General features: G+C 38.7%; 1 protein-coding gene across 1 annotated transcript in view; it reads right to left on the bottom strand.

The window, feature by feature from the left end:
• LOC107094831 (adenylate cyclase type 6-like) overlaps positions 1-17,517 on the bottom strand; it is a 51,417-nt gene extending 33,900 nt beyond the window's left edge. Inside the window, exons 1-3 of the mRNA XM_015390690.1 lie at positions 17,303-17,517; positions 13,834-14,078; positions 12,797-13,736 (exon numbers count right to left, since the gene is read on the bottom strand). Of these exons, the coding sequence (XP_015246176.1) occupies positions 12,797-13,736; positions 13,834-13,853 (960 nt within the window). The 5' untranslated portion in view covers positions 13,854-14,078; positions 17,303-17,517. The remainder of the gene's footprint in view (positions 1-12,796; positions 13,737-13,833; positions 14,079-17,302) is intronic.
• Positions 17,518-23,284: the final 5,767 nt, after the last annotated feature.

Genomic DNA, 23,284 nt, shown 5'->3' with positions numbered 1-23,284 from the left:
AAACTAGGTATATCATTTTATATGATACACATTCATTGTATACAAATACAATACACCTTGCACCCTGGCTGAACAAGTATTTAAAGGGAACAGCTGGATTTCAAAGGAGGAGAACAACAGCTGTCTTATCTCTTCCAAAGTTTGCCAAAGAAGTTAAAAATTGGGACTTTATGAGAAAGATTTTGTCTTAGTCTTTGGTAAAATGAGGACGAGGAGAGAAAACCTTTGGGCTTTTGACCACAGAGAAGTTAGTTCTAGTGGTTGGATATTGGAAATTGACACTGCTGATTCAGTGAGGTGTTTCTCACGTTATCTGGTGCAGATATTACTTATGGGTATCCACTCTCTTCCTAAGGTGGTAAGAAATGGGCCAAGGAACACATTTATGAACCAAACAAAACTTAAAGTTTTCCAGGTATACAACCCAGTGACAAAAAACAATGTCAAATCATTGTTATAGGTTACACAGATAACACACAATTATCATTTTATGTCCTTTTAATCCCAGCCTCTCTATGCAGGTGGAGGAAAAAAGAACAGTGCATCCTGTAAAACTCCAGCTTGTATCAGAGAAAAAAACCCTGCAATGAACCTGCGAAGCTGATTTAGGTTTGGGTTTGCGTAAAATGAAGCTTAAGCAAAACTTGAATCTGTGAGACTCTTATCAGGCTCAGTTAAACCACCTATTGATGAGTGATGTACTAGCTCTAGTCAATCGATGTCAGGACAGCATTTACTCTGAAGCCAATCATAGCTCAAGATCCCCATCATAAAGCTCCTCATCCAGGCTTCTTCCTGCATACAAGGTTAAATTTACCCCCCATCTTCTCCCTCACTCTAAGGCTATTCTGACTTATTCCACCACCAGTGTCCGAACCCCAGAGGGGGAAGACTACTCTTATTCTTTTTCTAAGCTATTTTTCCGAGTGCATGTTAAATTCACAGCATCAAAGTCTTCTGCCGTGGTCTGAGCGCTCAAACACGTATTTCATTTATGTCAGTAAAACCTTTCTAATTGCAACTTTTCTATGTGTGACACCTGGCTTCATGTAATTCCGAATGTTGACTTCCGAATGTCCTTTTTCTTTTCTTTCTTTCTTGAGGCGTGGTTATTGTTTGTAAATAGTAAAATTATATTTTGGTTTGACCCACTACATTCATGTGGTCCTTTTTTATTTTAATTAATATATAATTAATGCAGTCCCATACTTCTGTTTCATTTTTTTCCCGCAATTCTATGGTAACCATATTATGTTTCTCCTCATCCCATTTTCCAAACAAAGCTAAATCAAAAAATGAAATGATTTTTAGCAAATTTTCTGCTTTGCTTTATATATTTTTGATTTTCTAATCAACTTTTTAATCAAAGCAGTGTGTTCTTAACATTTCTGATAGAGCAAAAGTTAGCAAGACATTCAAAAAAAGGATCTACTAAAAGTAACTTATGTTTACTATGTAACTAAGCACCACCTTTTTGACCCCTGAACTTTTCACTAGAGATGCACTGATCCGATAATGATAGCGGTGTCGTTCAAAATATTGAAGACATTTCATGATCAGGTATCAGTGACAACGGGCTCTATTCATTAGGCCAGGGGTGCTCAAGTCCAGTCCTCAGGAGCTACTTTCCTGTAACTTTTTGCTGCACCCCATTACTACCACACCTGAATCAAATGAGTGGCTCGTTACCTTGCCTCTGCTGGGCTAAATGAGGGGATTGAGCCTTACGATTCAGGTGTGTTAGAGAAAAGATGGATCTAAAAGTTACAGGATCGTAGCTCTTGAGGACTGGACTTGACCAACCCTGATTTAGGCAAATCTATTCTGTCTACTTCTATGCTTCCAGCTTTCAGAAATTGCATGAATGAGTGAGACAATGCGCAGAGTTTGACAAAGATTTAAAAATGAAGCAGGCACATGAATCAGTCATCCAGACCTTTCTCACGGCTACATCCAATACATGCCACTGTGTGAAAGTACTTTATGCTAAAAACACAGCAAAGAAAAAATAAAATGTGCAATATTTATAAAGCTGATCTTGACCTACAATATAACAAATTTATCAAACATCTGAAAAAAAAAACTTGCTTAATAGCAAGGGGCTTTTTTTTTTAGCCAGAGACTGAAAATAGGAAGAGCAGCAGCCAGCAGGAATAACTTCTGAAGCCTTTCCACAATCAAGGTTAACTTCCAGGAGACGACTATGGGCATGTTTACACTCAGTGCAGCTTTTTTTTTTCAATATCTGACAACCTTGGATTGCTGCTGAGCCGGGATACTTCTCCACACTTCCTCTTTGAGAGGGTACTGTTACAGAATGGTAATAATAAAAAAAATTATATGTTTTATTTATAAAGAATTACCCACCGGGTGTATATCTCAAATTGCTATAATTAAGACTGTGAAAAATACAAAAAGTAAGAAGAAATTAATTAAATAATAAAGTTAAGTTAAAAATCTTTTGAACAGGAGAGCAGTTAACTCTTTATGGGCGTCTTTCTTTGTTCAATAAATACAGTCATTTTGAACCATTATAGCTGCATATTTGATTTTAGGGCTGGATTTTCCTGTTAACGCAATTTACTTCTTTTCTGAACTAATACTAATATCAAGCTGCCTTTTTTGTGTACATGTGTATATTCATACAGAGGAGTTTATTACAGCCTCTTAAAAAGCCTGAATTAATAAAGACACTGTAATTTAAGCAAACAGAGCATTGTTATTGGAAAAGTATCAGGATCAGCAGATATCCAAATCCCGGCATATAAACAAGAGCAAAATAGGAAAAATGTTACAGCGACAAATTAATGTCAGTAAGGTGCTTTTGTTTTTTGTTTTGTTTTTTGTTTTTTTGTGGGGGGGTTCTCACTTTTCTACAAACATAACTTCATTATTGTTGGGATCTCTGGGGTTTTGGTGTTTTTCTGGCGTGAGTGAGCGTCCTGTCACAGAGAGGATCTTTGCTGGCGGGTGGGCCAACCTGTGGAGCTGCACACCTGAGAACATTTCTTAATCAAGATGACTATCATGTGTATAAGAAGGTGAAGGATCATCTCTCTTTGCCAGATCATTTTCAGTCAAAGACCTAAACAAGGAATATCTTTCTTGTACATTTTTGTCTTCTTGCAAATCTCTTTGTTGTACAAGAAAACCAGTGAACCTCTGTTCGTCTCTGATCTTCATGGAAAAGGTCTTTCCTGTGTGCAGCAGGTCTCAGTCTTCATCCCCTGCCTGCCCGCTCTCCAGTACAACGTCTGTTGCAAGTACCAACGCTCTCAGATCTCACTCACATTCTCCTGGACCTCTGGGGTGCAGTCTGCAAAGTCTGATGAATCAAACCCTACAGATCCATGCTACCTCTTCTTCATCTCTCAAGCAAGTAAATAAATCAGTTACCAGCTGTCATCAACCAACTCCTTCCTGATCAGACTGCTTTCTAATCTCGGAACAACCAAAATGTTTAACTGACTTCCTGCAGTTCTCTGTTAAAATTCTTTGGTCCATGTTATTCCGCATGTGGATCAAGAAACTACAAACCAACATCACATTTGCCATGTAAACATTGTGAGCCTTATATTGTTTTTTTCAACACAATATTATTCACATGATTCAGAGAAGACAAAACCAGCTCTATTAAAAAGCATATATATCATAGAGTAAATATTTATTCCTGATAATTTATTACTTTGAGTCCGCAAGGACACTGAGCTGCACCGTCACTGCCATCCACAGATAAGCGCCTCTGAAACAGACAACTGACAAGCACCGTCCTGCTACCAACTCCTCACACGTGACCTCTGTCATCGTCATGTTTGCCTCATTTGGACTGTGGGGAGAGAAGAAAACAGAGCAGATATCCATCCAGACATCTCCACAGCTGACATAAACATCGACTCTTAAATCTTTACTTCCTCACAGGTAAAAAATAAATGAAAAATATCAATTTTGGCCTGATTCCTTAATTTATACTCCTTTTTTTAATTTTTCAAAATTTGACTTCAGTCAACAGGAAACAAACTGGGTCTCCAATGCTTGAGTCGTAGCTGTTTCCATGGCAGCGACTGGACCAACTCGACACGATGCTGACGAAGACACTTAGCAATGCTGTTTTTTCCCTGTCAGTCTCAGAAGTGAGGCTTAAACTAATAACTGCTTTCCCAGAGCAGACTGGCGGATAGTTGGTGGTGGTATGTGCATCTGTTTGCATACATTAATGTGTCTCTGTAACAATACAATCCTAGCAAAATAACAATACCATGCAAAAAATATACCTACCATGCTGTAAATTTTGATTCCCTGATACATGGAATGCATTTTTCTGCGTCTGCATTATGAGGAATCCCATCGGTCTGTACCCAATCCCAGTCGAAAAGAAGGCTCACGTGTGAAACATATCCTCGTTAAAATGCCGAGGCTGAGTTAAACACGCAAATTATTCATGAAGGAGGTTGTGGAAGGAGCAGGTTTAGAGAATATCAGATTCTCATCTTGACGCATCGCCTTTATGCTGCTGTACTCGTTTTTACATCTCTGCACAGGTGATCACCACAGGTTGACACTTCCTCCACTGAGATCCATGTCTATCATCTAGATGCAGAAAGCAAACAAGGTTACTCCTGCAACGGGTGGAAGATTTGCTGAGAAACAATTTCCTCAATTTTATTTTAAAAGGAAAAAGATTCCATATCATGTTTCAGCTTTTTATTTTGCAACTATAAAACGGATATAGGTTTTTGGTTGGAATGAAACAAAGTGTAGAAAAGTTCAAGGGGTGCCATCTGCAAGGCACCATACTTAACAGAACAATACAAATGAACTCATTAAAAATGAGAGTGAAATCTTAATGTTTTTCAGTCAGACGTGTTAGTTCTGGTCAGAGCTCAAAGATCCCTTAGGCAATGCTTCATTAACTCATGCAGACAAGAAAAAAAGCTGTAAAAGATAACAAAAAGTGCTGGGCTGGCTGTTAAAATGCAGGCCTCTGTGTATCCAGAGAAAATGGGCTGGATGGAGCGGCCTGCCTGTTGCTCTGACGCAAGCTCTGATAAGGCCTGTTGTCTGTGACGCAACGCTTCACACAGACACTGAGGGCCTGGTATTTTTAGGAACCAGTCTTGACCCCTCACAGCAGTTGTGTCAATAGCATATACAAAGCAAGGCTAACCATTGTCATGGGCCGCAAAGTAAATAACTCCAGGGTTGAAGAATGTGACAAAATCCAAAGAACTCATTGACAAGCTTATCTGCAGAGACCAGTGTGCAACTTTTGAGTGCCTGAAATGTGCCTGATGCAGTTGTCTGATCGAACGCCGGGAAAAAGAACATGCAATACGCGTCAGCTTGCATGCCCAAATGGACACCCACACGTGAAGGGAGGACTGGTGTTTTGTGATGTAACTTCCCAGAGAATAACAAACAGCAGCAGTTCTGACAAACATTTGACAGCGACAAAAAGGGGAAGGCGTCAACCATGACAAAGAATGGGGGAGCTTGTGTGCTTGGAATAATGTAAGGAACAAGTGTGTGCACTAACATACAAACTGTACCGTTATGGTTAAATGATTATAGCTAAAAAAAAAAACAAAAAAAACGCTTAAACATAAGAGAGCTGGTATACAACAGTATGTGTCGATCAGAAAACCCATCACAAGAAAAAGCTCTGAAAACCAAGGACCTACAGACTGTTACTGTTTGTACTGAATTGTATTAAGAATGAGAAAGAAACACAAAAAGATCCTGAAAGGGCCCCTAGCTTATTTGGCACATATCTGTAATAAGGCACATGCAGTCCTGTTAAGGAAATAATCATTTCGGTCTGAATAGGTTTTGACAAAATGTCCTTAATTTCAAGACCAAAACACAAAGTAGTCCATATTTAGGGAACGAAGACGGTCAAGAAGAGTTGGCTTAGGTCTGACATGACAGATACAGCCAGCAACAAAAGTTAACATAGAAAACATATGCAATTCTGATCAGAATAAACATGCCAATCCTCATTTTAATGCATGAATGCACTGTAATCAGATTCAACATTTTATAACAGGATTTGGTTGATTGCATTAGGCAATATTCTGCACAACAAATCAGTCTAATTACTGAAATACTACACTTTTATTGTCTGTCATATTAAGTTTGTTTTTAACACTATAGAACTAAAGAGTATCGATGAGTTTGATGCCCTTTTTCCACTGGCTCCATTTGGTGTGCCCCTATGCCACCAACTGTTTCCAGTACCAGTTTTGGCTTTCTACTCAGGAGTTGGCCTGAAAATGCTAGCATGTATTGTGAGTACAACTTGTCTTTAAATTAAAGGTATAGTAAAGGATTTTAGCAAATTTTTTAAAAGACCCACCATCTCGACTTTTAAAAAAAAAAAATGCACATGCACAACCCTGTACCCACTCCTGAGAGGGAAATCCTATAGAATTTGTGCGAGAGTATGTACAGTACAAGCCCATTTCTTCTTGTGCAAGCTCTGTTTAAAAGTTGCTGTTTTCATAACTCATACAAGTTTACTGTGCCCAAACATCCGCCCTAACCCCTAAATCCCTAAATCACCATATAGAGCAGGGACTCTATAGTGGACTTTATAGCAAATCTAACTTACCTTTCGGACAGATGATCACTGCTTTTTGCTCCCCATTTGTCACGTAACTCCTCCTCCACTGCATGGTGCCTGCACCATCTTTGTTATTAGTTGTTGTGACAGCAAATCCAATAATGCTTTGCGAGGAGAGCTCTGTGCGCAAGGCATTCTATGATATATCTCCCTCTTCTTAGGCCTTTCTTTTTCCACTTTCCCGACACTTTTTCCAGACACTGAAACCATAGCTCACCTCATATACATGCCTGAAAGTCCGCATCCGCAGTGAAAGATAGCTTACTGGGGGCGAGCAAGTAGGACAGCCTTACGTAAACATATCCCCAGAATGATTGACACTTAGGAGGACCATTTATTTAGATGATCCACCCGGAAATAAAAAATCGGCATCCTACAAAAAAAGGATAAATAAAAAAAATAAAAAATAAATTACACTATTGATCAGTTGAGTTTTCCAGGAAAGGAAAGATGCCTAGTACTATGCAAAGTACAACTGTGAGAGAGTAACCCTCAATTTACAGTGCTCGTAGCTCCAGTCCAGAGCGAACTCCCCAGTGAATATGCACCCGTTATAGAATATGTGTCAAACTTGAGGCCTGCAGGCTGAATCAGGCCATGCACAGCAATTTATCAGGCCCTCAAGAGACAAAAAAGCATATCATCTTATAAAATAAATGCATATGTTCTTTCAGAGTATACAGAAAAGCTAAGGCAACTTTCGAGCTGTCCTGATGTGATTTTACTTTGCATAATTAAGTCAACTTGTCAACAAATATTTATATATACTAGTGATATGCCGATCCATTTCTTTCTTATCCAATCTGATATATATAGGCTGAGTGTACTGGCCAAAATCTGCTACAGCTGTTCAAAAAACCCACTGTATATTTTATCAGAGTGAAGGCATCGTACTTGAAATAAACATTGTTATAGTAGGTGACAATTTAACAGATATAAATCATCACTAGTTGCAGTGTGTGCTCTGTTTGATGACGCAATCAACATTGTAATCATAAAATTAACTAGATCGCTGTTACTATATTATAAATTATAAAATGACTGAATTTAAATGCTGGATCTTTGTATGTATAGATATATACAATATACACACTACATCTGTTATTTAATAATATCTGAAATGATCATTTAAACTTATGCATAATATATACATTACATGTACAAAAAAGAGCAAATAAGTATAGCTTTTCTGAACTCAGTATACACAGCTATTCTAAAACTAAACCTGAGGATAGATCTTTATCTAAAGCAAAAAAAAAAAAAAAGCTGCTCAGGTGCATCGCTTTCCCTGCAACTTCAGCTGCAGAATTTGATTGCTGTTAGGTTTCTTAGCTTTTTTTTTTTTTTTTTTTTCTACTAAACTGTAGATTTAGCAGCATTTAAAAAGTGACAAGTACCAACCTTGCCAAATATTGACATTGGGTGTTTATATCAGTCAGCCTACTGTAGGCATCTGATTTTAACCGTACGTTTTTGTTTTTTTTAACTGATAGACCTTCATGTATTAATCTGCTGCTTTGGAGAGTTCTTTACTTTCAGTGGGGGGGTTCTTGAGTATATACAGGGTGGATTGAGCTAATAATCCAATACAGATGATAGAACATCAGATATTAGTCTTCACATCTGTACTTTGTAAGAGATATACTTAGATCATCTTGTTTATGTTTATGCATTTAGCAGACACTTTTATCCAAAGGGACTTACAAAGTATACACGTAATGGTTATCATCAGTTCTCTAGAGGAAAATCCTCAGTCAGAATCAGTGGTGACAGCGATGAGATAGAGGGGAGTACAGAAAGAGTTAGTGACACAAATTACTGGTGCCTGTGTGTCATTTTTTTCTTGCATCTAAATTACAAGATGGATAATTTAAAGATATCATGTTTATGAATAATTTCAAGAGCTGTTGTTGATCTTTAAAAAAGCATTATCATCCAAACCCTGATCACCGTTTAATTATTTATTTAGTTATTTACCCTAATATATTGCAGTTCTTTTTGTGTAATATATTAAGACTATACATTATTGATATATGTTTATTTATTTGCACTGCCCTTGAGAAATACTACTTTTTTAAACTTTGTTGTGCTGTTTGTACTAAGCCACTGATTCTAAGCCACTAGAATTTGCTGACAATGATGGTGGAATCATCTATAGAGCCCATGCTGTATGTTTTGATTCTATGGTCTGGCTCAGAAGCCTCAGCTTTGCTTTCCTCCTTTTCCTTCTGCCTAAAACAGTACTCTTTGACCACCCTCAGAAAAACTTAACCCATGTTTAATTTGTATAGCCCAGCTCAGGAGAACAAGTGCTCTGCTCTGCTCTGATCGTAGCATTTGAAATCTGTTCCAGAAATAAAACAAACAATGTTAATCTTCTTGTAAAATGAACTCAAGAAGGAAAATCAGGCATCCTGTGTGATGATTCCACGTTTCTGCTCTGGAATCATCCATGGTTGTCATCACCTCTATAGAGGCCCCAAAGTTAATGAGTTATTGGAAAAGAGGAAATACTTTAAAAAAAAAAAAAGCATGAAGCAGTGATTGATGATGGTGTAATAACCGTGTCACGCAATACAGAGACAACTTCAGAGATATGCTCCTCTGGCTGGGTAGCAGCTATCTCATGACATTCATTCGCTCAACTATAGCAAACAACACTGGATCTGTGATAGATAATGCTACGGTATATCATGCAGCATACGAGGCGGCCCACTGTAAACACTGAGTTCCCATCGACCCCTTAATGTTTCTGCCTTCATTTGTATTGAATTTATAATTAACAGTCAGAATATGAAGTGAGTTGTTTACTGAGAACGAATTCAGCAACAGGACAAACATGTGAAAGGATATCGTAATGAATGCATACCTCAGACAATCAGTAATCATTAAGTCTGATATCCTCCCATTGTTTTCACCTAATGGCCCTCCTGTTATGCTTTACATAACTCTTCCCTGAGGGGATGAGAGTCGTAAAACGGCTAAGATAGTAAAAGAGGCAAGCAGCCGCAACAACAACGCGGGTCCCTCTGCAGTTCTCTCCCTTTTGGCCTCACCCCATCACCCCACCAGTACAGAAAAGTACAAAGTGTCCCTTGTGAAAGAGCACAGAGATCTGAGTGTTGCTGTTTTATATCATGGTATTCTCCAATTGTCACAGAGCAGCACACGGACACACGCTGCTGTCCAGTCGCAGTTGTTCATTCAGCCCGCTGACCTTCAGCGAGCCCCTAGGTCTTTGGCATGACGTGCAAGTGGCACAGTGTGCAGAGAGACCCTGTAATCCCCAAATACACAGCTCCAGCATGGTGAACAATCACGGCAGAGCGGTTCACACTGCAGCGGCTGTGCTGCCGGTTCACACACTCTCACCCCATCGTAAATATCAAGTTGGTGTTTCACATCAGCGAGACATGAAGCCACGCAGTGATGAGACTGTTTGACTGATGACTTTTAATATCCAGACATCTTTAACTCAAGTGTGTCAAATAAGTTTCCGCTCGTTATCATCTTTTTGTTCTCAGCCTAAAAAAACTGCAGTTAAAAACAAGCTAATCTGTATTTTTTTTTTTTAAATATAGCAAGCCTTCACTTCAGATGAGTTATTCCCAATCTGATTTATTCAGAAACTGCTTTAAAAGTAGAAGTGAGGTCTGGACAGTGATTCACAAAAGGGGGAGGAACGCCACTTGAAATGAGTGTCATTGTTGTTCCATGCAGACCGGATGTGAAAAGAGGTTTGGCATTTGACATAAGCTTACAGCTGTTACAGTGTTTACAGCTAGTTCACAAACATATGACAAAAAAAAACACTAATCAAAAGGTTTGTTTGAAGCAATATAAAAACTAAAACTCTTTAATAGCTAGAATACAAAACAGACGCAGGAAAAAAAAACAACATACCTGATTTGAGGTTAGTAGTTAAGCCACCCTCTGTTCTTATTCTCTAAACTAGACTCTTTATTATTATTTCCTTTAGGGTTAGCGGGGCTTAAACCGTAGGGTGCACCCACAAAAATCATAGAAATGCGCTGCTACTAATTGTATTGGTGTTTTAAGTTACCATGGTGACCACTTCCAAAATTCCCATAGGAATGAATTGAGAGGTAACGAAGCAATCCTTAAAATTTACAACCTTGCTGTGTTGTCACACTTTCACCTAAAAAAAGTTAAACTTTCTGTTAATGGATAAAATGTTCTTTTCTTTGTTTTTTGTTGGGGGGTTTTCAGAGAAAAACATATGTTGATACCAGCTACTGTTTTTTCCACATCTTTCATCTAAGTGCCAAAAATTGTGTAAAAAAAAACAGCTGGTAAAAAGGAAAGGAAGTTGCTCTTTTACAGGAAACTTTTTTTCTTACCTCGACACATTTTACTCCATAGTCACCATTTTTTTCCATTTACTTTAGACTTAGACATCTATGATTTTATTTATCTCCCAGGTCTCACAGTAATCGTTTCAATAAAATATATTAAAAATTGGGGCTATACTATATAAGGAAATCATGCTGATTGCTATAGATGAATATGTTAAATTATGATGATAGTGCCTTATTTAAAAACAAAAACTAAACTATCTGAAGTACTTGTTTACATAAAGAAAAAAGTATGGGCAAAAAAATAAATAGTTACTGACCACTGGTAAGACTGAGCAAGAAAAGGTTTCTAATACAACGTTTAAGTCTTGCTGTGTAATGATTATTAAATCTGCTGAAATAGGTACTGACTGCACTAAGATAAGAAGGATAGAAACTTTTCACAAATTCATTGCATTTCTTTAAAACATATTAATAAAATATAAAGGTATTTCAAATCCTTTAAAAATACATGTTGAAAAATACCAAAAAAAAATACGCTTCAACAAAAGCTTATACTAGACCTTTTTCATTTACTCATCTAAATTATCAAGTCCTTTGTCAATAGAAAAACTGTATGTGCAGAAATGTTGTGTTTTTATGGAAAGGTAAAGTTAAGTTGGAAAGTAATAATATGTGAAGAAAGTGAAGGTGATGTTGAAAAGGCCTCTCAACCTCAAAGAGAGACAGCTTATTGTGCATTAGGAAAGTATTCACAGTGCTGCATTTAGTTCTGTTGCAGCCTTATTCTAAATGGTAATAAATTCACATCTTAGTGTAGAATACGTCATTATGACAAGCTGAAAAAAGCTTTTTCTGAGGCTGTTGCAAATTTATTTCAAAAAGAATCTAAGAAAATGCATTTACATAAGCATCCAAAGCCTTTGCCATAAAGTTCAAAATTAGGTTGAAGTACATACTTTTCCACTTATCATGCTGGAGATGTTTCTACAGCCTAAATTAAGCCCACCTGTGGGAAATTCAGCTGATTGGACATGATTAGGAAGTGGACACACCTGTTTATATAAGGACCCAAAGCTGGGAGTGTATGTTTGAGTGCAAACGCCAGGCATAAAGTCAAGGTATATAGATCTTTGGGACACGATCGCTTAAGGCATAAACCTGGGGAGGGATGCAAATTAATTTCTGCAGCTTTAAAGGGCCCAATGAGCAGAGTAGAATCCATCACTGGTAAATGGAAGAGTTTGGAACCCACAGGATTCTTCATTGGCCAGTCTGCAATCTGAATTGGTGTAACACCCTCTCTTTGAATGTCCTTAGTCAAAACTTTAACATCTTTGAGGAGATCTGAGAATGAATGTGCACATCCAACTTGGGGAGATTGAGATGTAATGCAAAGAACAATAGACCAAGCTGCCTAAAAACACTTTTGATCATAAAAAGTTTGATTTCTCAAATGATTATTGAGAAGGCTAAAATGACTTTTATCACACCACTTTAAGTGCAGATTTTTCTTTTTGTCATAACAGTCCATGATCAGTCATGGTCAGTAATTCTCAATGGATCACCTAAAGAGTTAAGATATCAAATGAAATGTTGGCCCTCACCATTTTAATGTAACACATAGCTTTAACTTTTTTTTGAGCTGGTGGATGTTAAGAGAGGAAAAGTGTCGAACTAGACTAGACTAGCCTCTTTAAACAATGTAAGATTGTGTAGCTTATAGCTTTAAATTTACACCTTTAAAAAAAGAAAGTTCTCAGATATAATGCTGTCAAAGTAACTTCATATCTTTTAAGCTCCAATTTGACAACCAAAGAGTGTAGTACAATCCGCTATGAAGACATGAAATGGGTCATACCTGTTTCCAGAGGAATTTGTCTTCCTGGTTCATCTGCCAGGTAGTCACCACGTGAATGATGGACAGCACTGCTCCGCTCAGCACCGCAGCCCTCATCCTCACAGGAAGCAGAGTGTAGATAATGTAGATGAAGAACACAGACCACCAGATTCCTTCTGAAGCACTCCTGGGCGCCACCATGAAAACTCCGAACACCTGCACTGACAACAGGACTCCGATTACCAGGTAACTGACCATCCACATGTAGTCCTGGTGGAAGCCATTGCGGTTGCAAACCACCATGAGAGCCATAAACAGAGCCATCGCCACGGACAAGGCTGATGAGTAGGCCACATCAGGAGCGGAGTGGACACAGTGGAAGGTCAGCATGATGCCGCACACAATCACAAGCACCCCCATGAGCATGGTCAAAGAGCTCTGGTTTAGCCTGAAGAAGTAACGCTGGTAAAGACGTTCCAGTTTGCGGGACTGGAATTTTTTGGACTGGAACACTCGCACCACCCTGAGCCAGCAGTCTGCAGCCGTCACCACACCTCCTGCTGCGTTGGGACTGTCATCTCCCATGTCGCCACTTCCCCCATTACATCCCCCTTTCCTGCCTTTCAATTCCCCATCCTCGAAGCCCAAGTCAACTGATTTCAGCCCAACCCCTTCCCCAGGAGCCCCTCCCCTCTTGCCGTAGTGATCCTCCTGCCATCCGCAGCGAACGCCAAAGTTCCCACCACCTCCAATAGCCCCAGCCACCCCTCCGCGATGGTGCTGGGGGAGGGGGGCACCGGAAGGGGGCTCCATTGCATCTGGGTCCCGCAGACAGCTCATGTAACGCGGGCTGCAGAGAGAAGAGCCTCCCTTCCGTTTGGACTTTTTGCCATTGCGTTCACCCCACGCAGTCTTACGGTCATCCACTCGGGCAACTAGGAGACCACTGAACCAGGACATTCTGTGTGATCAGACAAACAACAGTTAGTACTAAAGATATGTAAGACAACTTGACCATTTTCCCCTCCTGTAAATACCTCTAGGAGCTCTGTGTTTACCTGTCAGGGTTCTGGTACATGTTCCAGCCCTTTCCCTTACGACCGGTTCACTCATTTATCCCCCTAGTCGAAATTTTGATGAAGAGAGGAGAGGTTTGAAGAAGCCGCGCTGCACGGCTGGGAGTAAAAACTGATGCAGGCCGATTGGCACACCAAACTCCTGCTGGTTTTGCCACACCCAACGAGCAGAGCCTACTTTCAACAGGATTCAAGTGCCAGGCCTATCTCCACGACTTTTGTTTGCTCTAGACGGGAGAAAGCAAAAGACACAGAAGAGGTTAATGTGGCAAATGGTTGTTTTGTTTTAGACAATAGAATAAAATACAAAAAGGAACAACAGTTCATCTTATCTCTTTGCTCACGATACATATGCAATATATTCCCTAAGCTGGTTACATTAACTTCAGTTTCATTTTCCCCACCCCACCCACCCATCAAAATTTAATTTAGATTTCTTTGTCAACAATATGTACATGAATTGCATTACCTTTATTTGGTTAAAAAATATATATGTTTTTGGGATAAAACAATTGGAAAGCACAGCAGTTTTTGTTTTGTGTGTGTGTTTTTTCCAGGGTGGACTAAAAAACATTATTTTTGACTCCTAAATGCATTTTGGAGTCAGACAGGGAAAGGGAACAGATGGACTTCCCAAAGCTCTGTTTATAATCTCAATCAATGATAAACAGACAAGTTAAAATATCCAGATAAAAGCTGCCGGACAGAAGGACATTGTCAGAACAGTAATGTTTTATTTAAAGTGACAGTTTATGTGGAAAGATACAAATAGAAACATCTAAAAAGTCATGATATGGTTGATTTTTTTTTTTTATATCAACAATATATGAGGTCACATCAAAGGTTTTCTGGACTGTGAATCCCATCTATTTTGTTTGAAACAAAGAAAATGCATTCACCTGCAACATATTAGGGAAACATGCTATGACAACATAACGGGAGGAAATTATGGTGATGATATTGGTTACAGTGACGATGATGCTGTTTTGTTGCTGCACATTTCCTGAGCCATTGCAAAGTCTCATCCAGAATAGACGCCTAACGTCCACTGACCCAGAATTTACTGTCTTAACCCTCTTTTCAAACATTAAAATAAAACAAAAACAACCTAAGACCCTATTTTCCCAAACATGTCAGCAAATACAACTTAGATGAGGTAAACGGGTCAAAAATCAGTAGCATGCAGGGCCGCCTGTCTACATCACACGCAAAATTTGTTCACCTATCGTGTTTTTTACACGTCTATGATGTTTTGATGCCATTGCTCTACTGACCAATGAACAGATTGCAGTTTTGGGGATCCAGCTCTCTAGCGATTTTTTTTGTCTTTCCTAATACAGGCCAAATCTTCCCGGAACACATCAGCCTTAGAGGAAAACTGTTAACTTGCTGCATGATAAACTCCAGGTGTTCTAATCAATGGCATAACGACACAACATTAAGCCTGTAAGCAACATAATCTGGGTGGGCCCCATATGAAGTACAACACCCATACCCTTTTCTGGAATGCGCTTAAATACCTCTTTTTGGCATCTTTCGTCACTAACACATTGTACGTAGCGGTTATGGTTTTAATCTACCCTCTGGATTACCCATAATTCCTAGTCGCATTGTAAAAAATAAAATACTCAAATACATTGTTCTTTTAAGATCTTTATTGCGGTTTAAAACATAGTATATGAGTGTAGTTTTTACCAACTGTCTAATGAACTCTACACATTTATTAACATAGTAATTAAAAGTACCACTGTCTGCTTTGCTATTGGTTACGTGTTTAAACGGCTCACCATCATGTTGAAATCTGGCATAAATAAGGTCCGGTCAGTCAAGTTAGTGTTAGGTGGGTTTAAGAGGAATTTTTCACACCATTACATCTGCAAAGAAACGTCCTAGTATTGGGGGCCAAGCAGGTGTCAGTGACAGGGCCCCTAAGAGGTCAGGGGCCCCTAAGCAAATGCAGTCTCTGCTCACTGATCAGTGCATATTATACCACAAGAGCTTTGATCATATTTCTGTCTGATTGATGACAGAGGCCACAAATGGCTCAGCATACAGTGGTGGGTCTTCCCAGACCACTGGGATCATCTAGAGCTGCAGAGAAAGCAGCTTCTTCCCAACAATTTCTCCTACTTTAGTCCAGTACCCCTCTCATCCTTTCCTTGCATCGGCCAGATTCAAGGGGAACCCGCCTCTTATCTACCCCCCCCCCCCCCCCCCCCACCACCCCACCGACTGCGTCCCTCCCCAGCGCCCCCCACCCCACCCCATACCCACACAAGGTCGACCAGCTCATACCCATTTGCCAGCGTCGCCTAACCGTGCTGCCAGTCGCTCGGCTCTGCTTGCATGGTGCCTTCCTCAGCCCCCCCACCCCCACCCGTTGCTAAACGGTCAGGCAACGGAGGGTAGGTGGGTGATCACTGCTCTAAAAAGGGGCATTTTCAACCGAACGCACTGACTCATTCATTCCGCGGCATTAGACATCTGAGGCCGGGCATGCACCTCTCTGTCATTTAGTCACTTCCAATCAAGATGATGCAGATGCAAAGCAAAAAAAAAAAAAAAAGAGAGAGAGAGAGAGAGAGAGAGAGAAGAAAACCTCTACAAACAAAATGTAAACTGTTCAATTTCATCTTTATTTTGGTTTCCAGTACCTGCTTGCTGTGATCATGAATTTGTAGTGTTTGGTGCGCCGTGCACACCTGCAAGGCCGCGTGTATTTATGTGCATGTGTGTGCGCGCGCGCGAGAGAGAGAGAGGGCCCGCATTCAAACAGCGTAGGATTCCTGTTACATAACACCGTGGCCTATGTGACAACCACAGCAGGGTCCAGAAAAACCATCCCCGAGTCAGGACACAAACACGTCTCTGTCAGTCAGAGATGCACGCATTGAACATTAGCTGCAGTCAGTGTCCTTCAGTCTGCAGCAGAGCGATGCACTCCCAGAATGAAGTGTGCACCGACAGATATATATAATAAACAAGTTATTACAATGTGATGCATTCCTCAGCATCTGCAATGAGGCATAGGGACAAACGTGTCCTAAAATCCAACCTATTTTCAGATGTTTTTCATAAAAGTTCTTATAAAAACAGCCTCTGGAACCGTCAGCTGCACCTAGAGGCGAAAAACGCACAGCGATGCGCTCCATCCTCCTCTCCGCAAACACAAGCGCAGATATGTTGTTACTGGCCGCCGGTGGAGAACGTGTAGGGACCGTGGATCCTGCCAGCACCACCAATGTGAAAGCGGAGGCCTCGCAGGGTCCGTCGCCAGCTATGTCATTCTGTCCGGCACAAAAAAAAACGCGCTCGGCGGAGAGGTGGAGGACGCACAGACGGCCTGGAGAGACACGGCGTATGGCGCGTTTGTATGACATATATTAGGGTTATTTCGGCCTGCAGCGTGCGGCAAAAAAAAAAAAGAGAGGGGGGGAAAAAACGGACTCACCGTGATCATCTTCTGTTTCTATTCCCGGACACGACTGCAGCTGACAATCGGGTTTTCCGCACCGGTCGGGCGGAGCGGCCAGGGTGGAGGAGCATTAGTAGCCAGGCTGCTCAAGGATGGTTCGGTTAAATTGGTCACCCTGTGCAGGATCTCCTCCTGTCCTATTCTCGCTCCACTCTCTCCTGCCTCTCCTCCCCCTGACCCTCTTGGCTTCAAGCGCCACTGTAAAGATGGAGCAAAAGTAAACACCGCATTTCCGGGGATGCCTTTCAAAATAAATCCCGTGACCTGCATATTTAGACTCCCAAATAATAGAAGGGCCTATTATAAAAAGGCCTACCTTATCAGCATTGTCTGCCTCGTTCTGCAAATCGTTTGTTTACTCGTAAATGTGAATATTTTTTTTAAATAACGTCTTGTACTCTAAAGTCTTATAATCTTTAAAAAAAAAAAATAATAAATGTCATTTCAATCCTTATTGATCATTCAAAATTGTTCATGTGATTTATTTATTTCTTTGTTTGCATTTAGCAGTTGCATAGTTTAAATGTGAGATGTTTGAAAGTGATTTTACTCAAACTCAACATGAAATCTAAATATCTATTTATATAAAAACAGAATTAATGTCCTCTGTAATAAGTCTGTTAAATAAGAGACTGTTATACATACATGTATATGTGGACCCACTGTATATACTGTATATACCCCCATACACCTTTTTCTTCTTTCAGCACCTTCTTTTTTACTTTTGAGCCGATAAAAAAGTAGATATCTCCACTGTGAGATCAATCAATCATCTCATTTTAGACTCAGAAAGTTGTCCTTTTCATATTGCTAATATTACCAACTAACTAAATCTTGGTTGCAGGTTACTTATCTAATAATTTACCCCTCAGCTGTAAGCAATAGTAATGGTCAGGTCAGATAATCTACAAATATTCAAGAATTGAATCCTGATCTGTCTTTAGTCTGTGATCTAAGAAAAGAACAAATGAAACCTTACAGCTTTTAAGATATATTTTTAGAAAACACAGATACATTTAGAGCCATTAAGTATAAGGTTGAGGGAGTGATGGCCTAGTGGTTAGAGCAGTGTGCCTGTGCTCTGAGAAGGTTGCAAGTACCTGGATTAATCCCCACAGACTGCTATTCTGGATCCCTGAGCAAGACCCTTAACCCCACACTGCTCCCCGGGCACTGCACGATGGCAGCCCGCTGCTCCCCAAGGGGATGGGTTAAATGCAGAGAGTGAATTTCTCCTGTGTGAGATCAATAATGTCCAAATTATTTTACTATTATTATTATTCATAAAACCCAAACCTAATCAAACTAAGATAAAACGTAGAAAGCACTCAATGTACAAATATCATGAAAATAAACTGTCATTTTAAATGCCTCTATACAAATGATGGTGGAGGTTTTTGTATCATTACAAGATGAAAATGTATCCATCAGTAAACATAGAAACCGAAAGGGTTTCAGCACAGCTATAATTACACACAACTCATTTATTTTCTGATGCATCTAAAAAAGATGAGGTATGACTGGAGATCAGCCAAGATCCTATTCAAACACTAAGGGATGTCAGTCTATATGTTCACATTTTCATGGCTCAGTTTGTTTCTCTTTTCTTCTTTTTTTTCACATTCCCTAATATACCTCCATGTGGTTGTCACATTGCTTTTACTGTTCTAGTATTTGGGGGGAAGTGTGATCAGCTTTGGTTTTATGTTTTCTAACTTTGGCTGCCTTTACTGAGCTGGGTTCAGCCCAGGCACTGCTGCTGCCTCTACACTTGGCACTCCCTCTAGAGGTGGAGAAGTATGCCCCAGCTGAAAGATCAACTAATACAAACTTAGAAGTGATCTGAGTAAGGGTGCTGCCTCTCATAACAAAAATAATAATATATCTATAGCACATTTGAGCCATTTTAATATCTTTGACGAAAATAAAGGTTTTGTCTTAATAAAAAAGGAAGTTTACATTTTTCCTTCCAGAAAAAGCCTGGGTACGCATGAATATGTCCAGTGTGGTTTTTCTTCCTATAATGGACATTTTGATTTAGTCATATTTCGGGAACAAATAAAAAAAGAAAATGTATTTCAAAGTAAAACTAAATAAATAGGATGGTTTGTAATTTTACTAATATGTTCTGATACTAGATAGCCTAATGCTGTATTATCGTGTGAGGCACAATATGTATTTCAGATCAATTTTTCATGACATCATCATGGATCTTAAATATCAAAGCAGAATTTTTAATAGATTAAAGTACGATTAAATACTACAGCAATTGAAGTACATTAATAGTGGCTTAAATTGTATCTGTAAGTGCAGTAACCCATAATACTGCCAAATTATAAATAAAAATGATTTTGTATTGTTACAATTTATCTTAGTGATAAACATTTTTTGTGTAAGTATTGCATATTCTTACAGTTAAATGATCAGATATTTTATATTACTTTCCACCATCATGCAGCCAGTAAGGTACAATGAACAATATTATAATAATGGATCATTTTAGCAAAAATGGTAAAAACAAATATATAAATAAACTAAAGTGCAGCAGAGGAATCTAGTCAAACGGATAATTAACACGTTTTACTTTAATTGACTGTAGATAGTTTAATGACGCAAACTTAGCTAATTGTTATTTCATGTACATTCTATCTTACTTCTTATCTTTTTTGTATGATTTTATTACATTACACCTAAATTTAAAACTTACACCAAACAATAATTTTATTCTATTTTCTTTTTTTTTTGTGCAAAAAAAGATCTAATATTGTTTTTTTAACTGCACTTGATTGGGAGAAAGTTTATGGTATAAACTGCATAGAGTAAAAAGCAACAGCCTCAACAACAGCAGAGAGCAAAGAGAGGAAACCGACCAAACTAGTTGTGCAAGTAGGTCTGAGTCACTAATTCTTATCATTATATCCGTGTTTGATGCATTTATTTGCATTGATATGCTCCAAAGCAACATCACATTTTACTGCGTCGATGTACTGATAGATTTTTAGGAAATGCTTTGAAAAAGCTGCAGTCAGAACTGACAAAGATAATGCTGCTATTTTCTAGGAGTGGTCGGCTTTAGGAATTGACCGCTAGAGGTCGCCGTTGTGTCTTGATTTTTAAAAGTTTAGGCAGCATGGCAGAAGCTTTTTAAACAACAAATTGAACATGATGAAAATATTTCTACAGTTTATCAAAATTAAAAATCAAATGTAGAACATTCTTTAAAAGAAATACCTTGTTTCTAACATTCTTGCACAACCCGAGACTGAATGATGTTCTTCTTCTTGACAAAATAACAGAAATTCTGTCAGTGGCAGTGAACAGATTTTCAAGTCTTATGCATTTGATTTAGGTCTTGAATTTTAATGAGACCTTCTAGTTAGGTTTTACATGCTAAGTCCAGACTACCTTTACAACTGAGAGGATCTTTGGGACTGACCTTCCCTCCTTACAGGGCTTGACCAAGTGTAGGATCAGGGAAAGGGCACCTTTGTACGACAAGTGCTTGTTCCAAGATAAATGTGATCTCCTCTGCCATTATCTCCTGGATGAACAGCATCAGAATAAATGACTTTAAAAATTCAACATGCTAATAAAGAAGGCCAGTTCTGTTCTGGGAACTCCTCTAGAAAATTTGGAAATAATTTCACAAAAAAGAATTCTTAATAAAATAAAGAAAGATTATAGAAAACCCTGATTATCCACTTGAGAAGAAGTGTGTCTCTTTGTTCGAAGGGTTTTCTAGACCCAGTCCAAGACAAATCGATACAGAAGATCTTTCCTGCCTACAGCTCTTAGCGACAACTTGTTGACAAAACCCTGATTACTACAGCATTTAATTTCCCAATGGGATCAATGATGTATTCTTGAATTCAAATGAAATGCCTAATTTCTTGAAGATACAACTAACATTTTATATGTGAACAGAATTTTTTTCCACCTGAGTTGCTGATTTTTTCAGCTCCTCCAGAGTTTCCAAGGAACTCTTGGCCGCTTCTATTTATTCATTTGTTTCTTTTCTCGCCTGCAAGATTAGGTGGATGACTGTTATTTTGATGAGTTACCACTCCTTTTTTAAGAATAACTTCAAGTTCCCTGTGTTTGGCATGTTGTTTTCCAATATAACCATGCTTCAAACTTCTCAGTTTCTTTCTCCCCCACCCACCTGCTGTCCCTAAGATGCTGTTACTAATGTTGCCAAAAACAAAAAAACGGTTGAGGCCTTCACAGAACATTTGCAGCTGCATTTATACTGAAGTTAATTTATTCAGATGGACCTCTTTAACTGATTTAGAGACATCTGTATAAGTTTTTTGCATGAAATACTATGCAGTGTGTAGTTTCAGTTTGACAATGTGGAGAAGCTCAAGGTGGTTATAAAATTATCACAACGCAGTGTGAAACAACGCCCAAAAATGATCTTCCTTATACGTTTAGAAACAGTATAAAATCTCTGGACAGTAAAGTAAACATTATCTTGGTTGAGCAGAACTGTGAAGGACAGTCTTACAATCCAAAATATGTAAAAAAACATTGTTGTGTATATTTACAGTACGTCTTGTTCTTTACCTGATATACATTTCCAAACATCTCTGTTATTGAAAATGTAAACATTTAGCTATAAAAAATAAAAAGGGTTGTCACTGCGAATTCATGGAATATTGATGGTTTGGTTTCTAAGGAGGATCTTGTCATTTACATTATACAGCTGTTTACAAATTCTGACAGGTAATAAAACTGGAAACAGCGAACAAGTAGAAATGAGTAGTTTGCAGAAGATAAGCCAAACTAATGTCAATAAACCTGCTTGAGAATCCAAAAGATGAGATTTGTTTTGCATCCCAACCCCATAATCATATTTTTATGTCATTATATGGTTCCACCTTACCAAATAATTAGAGTTAGAATACAGGAAGAGTTTGATACAGAAAGGTGATAATGTATAACACTGTTGTTGTACAGGTTCCTCAATAGTATTTTAAATATTACACCTCAGATTTTTCAATAAAAAATTACAAAAACCTAGCAGCATAAAGCATGCAATGAATTTACTTTTTCCACAGGGGGCGGCTATTAAATTGTTTATTAATTTATATATTTACATTAGTTAATATAATAAAACAAAAATATCCAGTTTTCTCGTTCTGTTCAGTTTTATATTATCTTTTTTAAGATTTTGATTTTCAGATCAGTGAACTGCTGAGATTCATGGAACAGGCAAGTATAGAAATGCTTTTGATTGCAATGCATTCAACTGAGAACAGAGTTAGATTGAAGACTTTGAAGATGTCCAGAATATTTTGCTGGCAGCTAACATCCTTCACCACAGGCAAAAATGATGTTAGCTTCTATGTTCTGATGGTGACTACAGCTGGTTGCCATTGAGATTGAATGCAGAAAGTTTGAAACACATTGCTTACCCAATACTGGACTATGTAGGTTTAGCTTAACCTTGCAGTTATGTTTTATCTCCAGTATCTGAAGGAAGTTGTCCTTTAGAAACAGCAAACAAAACAAAAAATGTCAAGGCCTGTCCTTTTAGCATGTGGACAGACATTATGAGGGTATAAATATACTCATTCTATGACATGTTGATCAACATTGACAACCAATGATGAGGACAAGATCTAGATGCCAAACTTAAACTTATTTCCTAGTTTTAAATAAAGATTTTTTTTAAGCATGTGATTTGTCTATTCTATGTGGGGTCATGGGTAGGCAGAAGCACCACTGTAAGCGACCATCAGACAGATGTAGCCTCTGGAGGTTGTGGTATTCTGCATACATCTGGTGAACCTGGGAATCTGGTGAAACCTAGGAATGCCAACAGCTTTTTTCAGCTTTCTAAAATAAAATAAAAAAAAACACTGCTAGTTGCATTGTAAACCCATGTCCACCTTGATGAGGTGAAACCAACGATCAGCAGACTCCACCACGTAGGAGGCTTTGCCGACCTGGCAA

This window comes from Cyprinodon variegatus, unplaced genomic scaffold, assembly GCF_000732505.1.
Source record: "Cyprinodon variegatus isolate N-32 unplaced genomic scaffold, C_variegatus-1.0 Scaffold508, whole genome shotgun sequence".
Taxonomy (NCBI): domain Eukaryota; kingdom Metazoa; phylum Chordata; class Actinopteri; order Cyprinodontiformes; family Cyprinodontidae; genus Cyprinodon; species Cyprinodon variegatus.
This window is presented reverse-complemented; position numbering and strand designations above follow the sequence as displayed.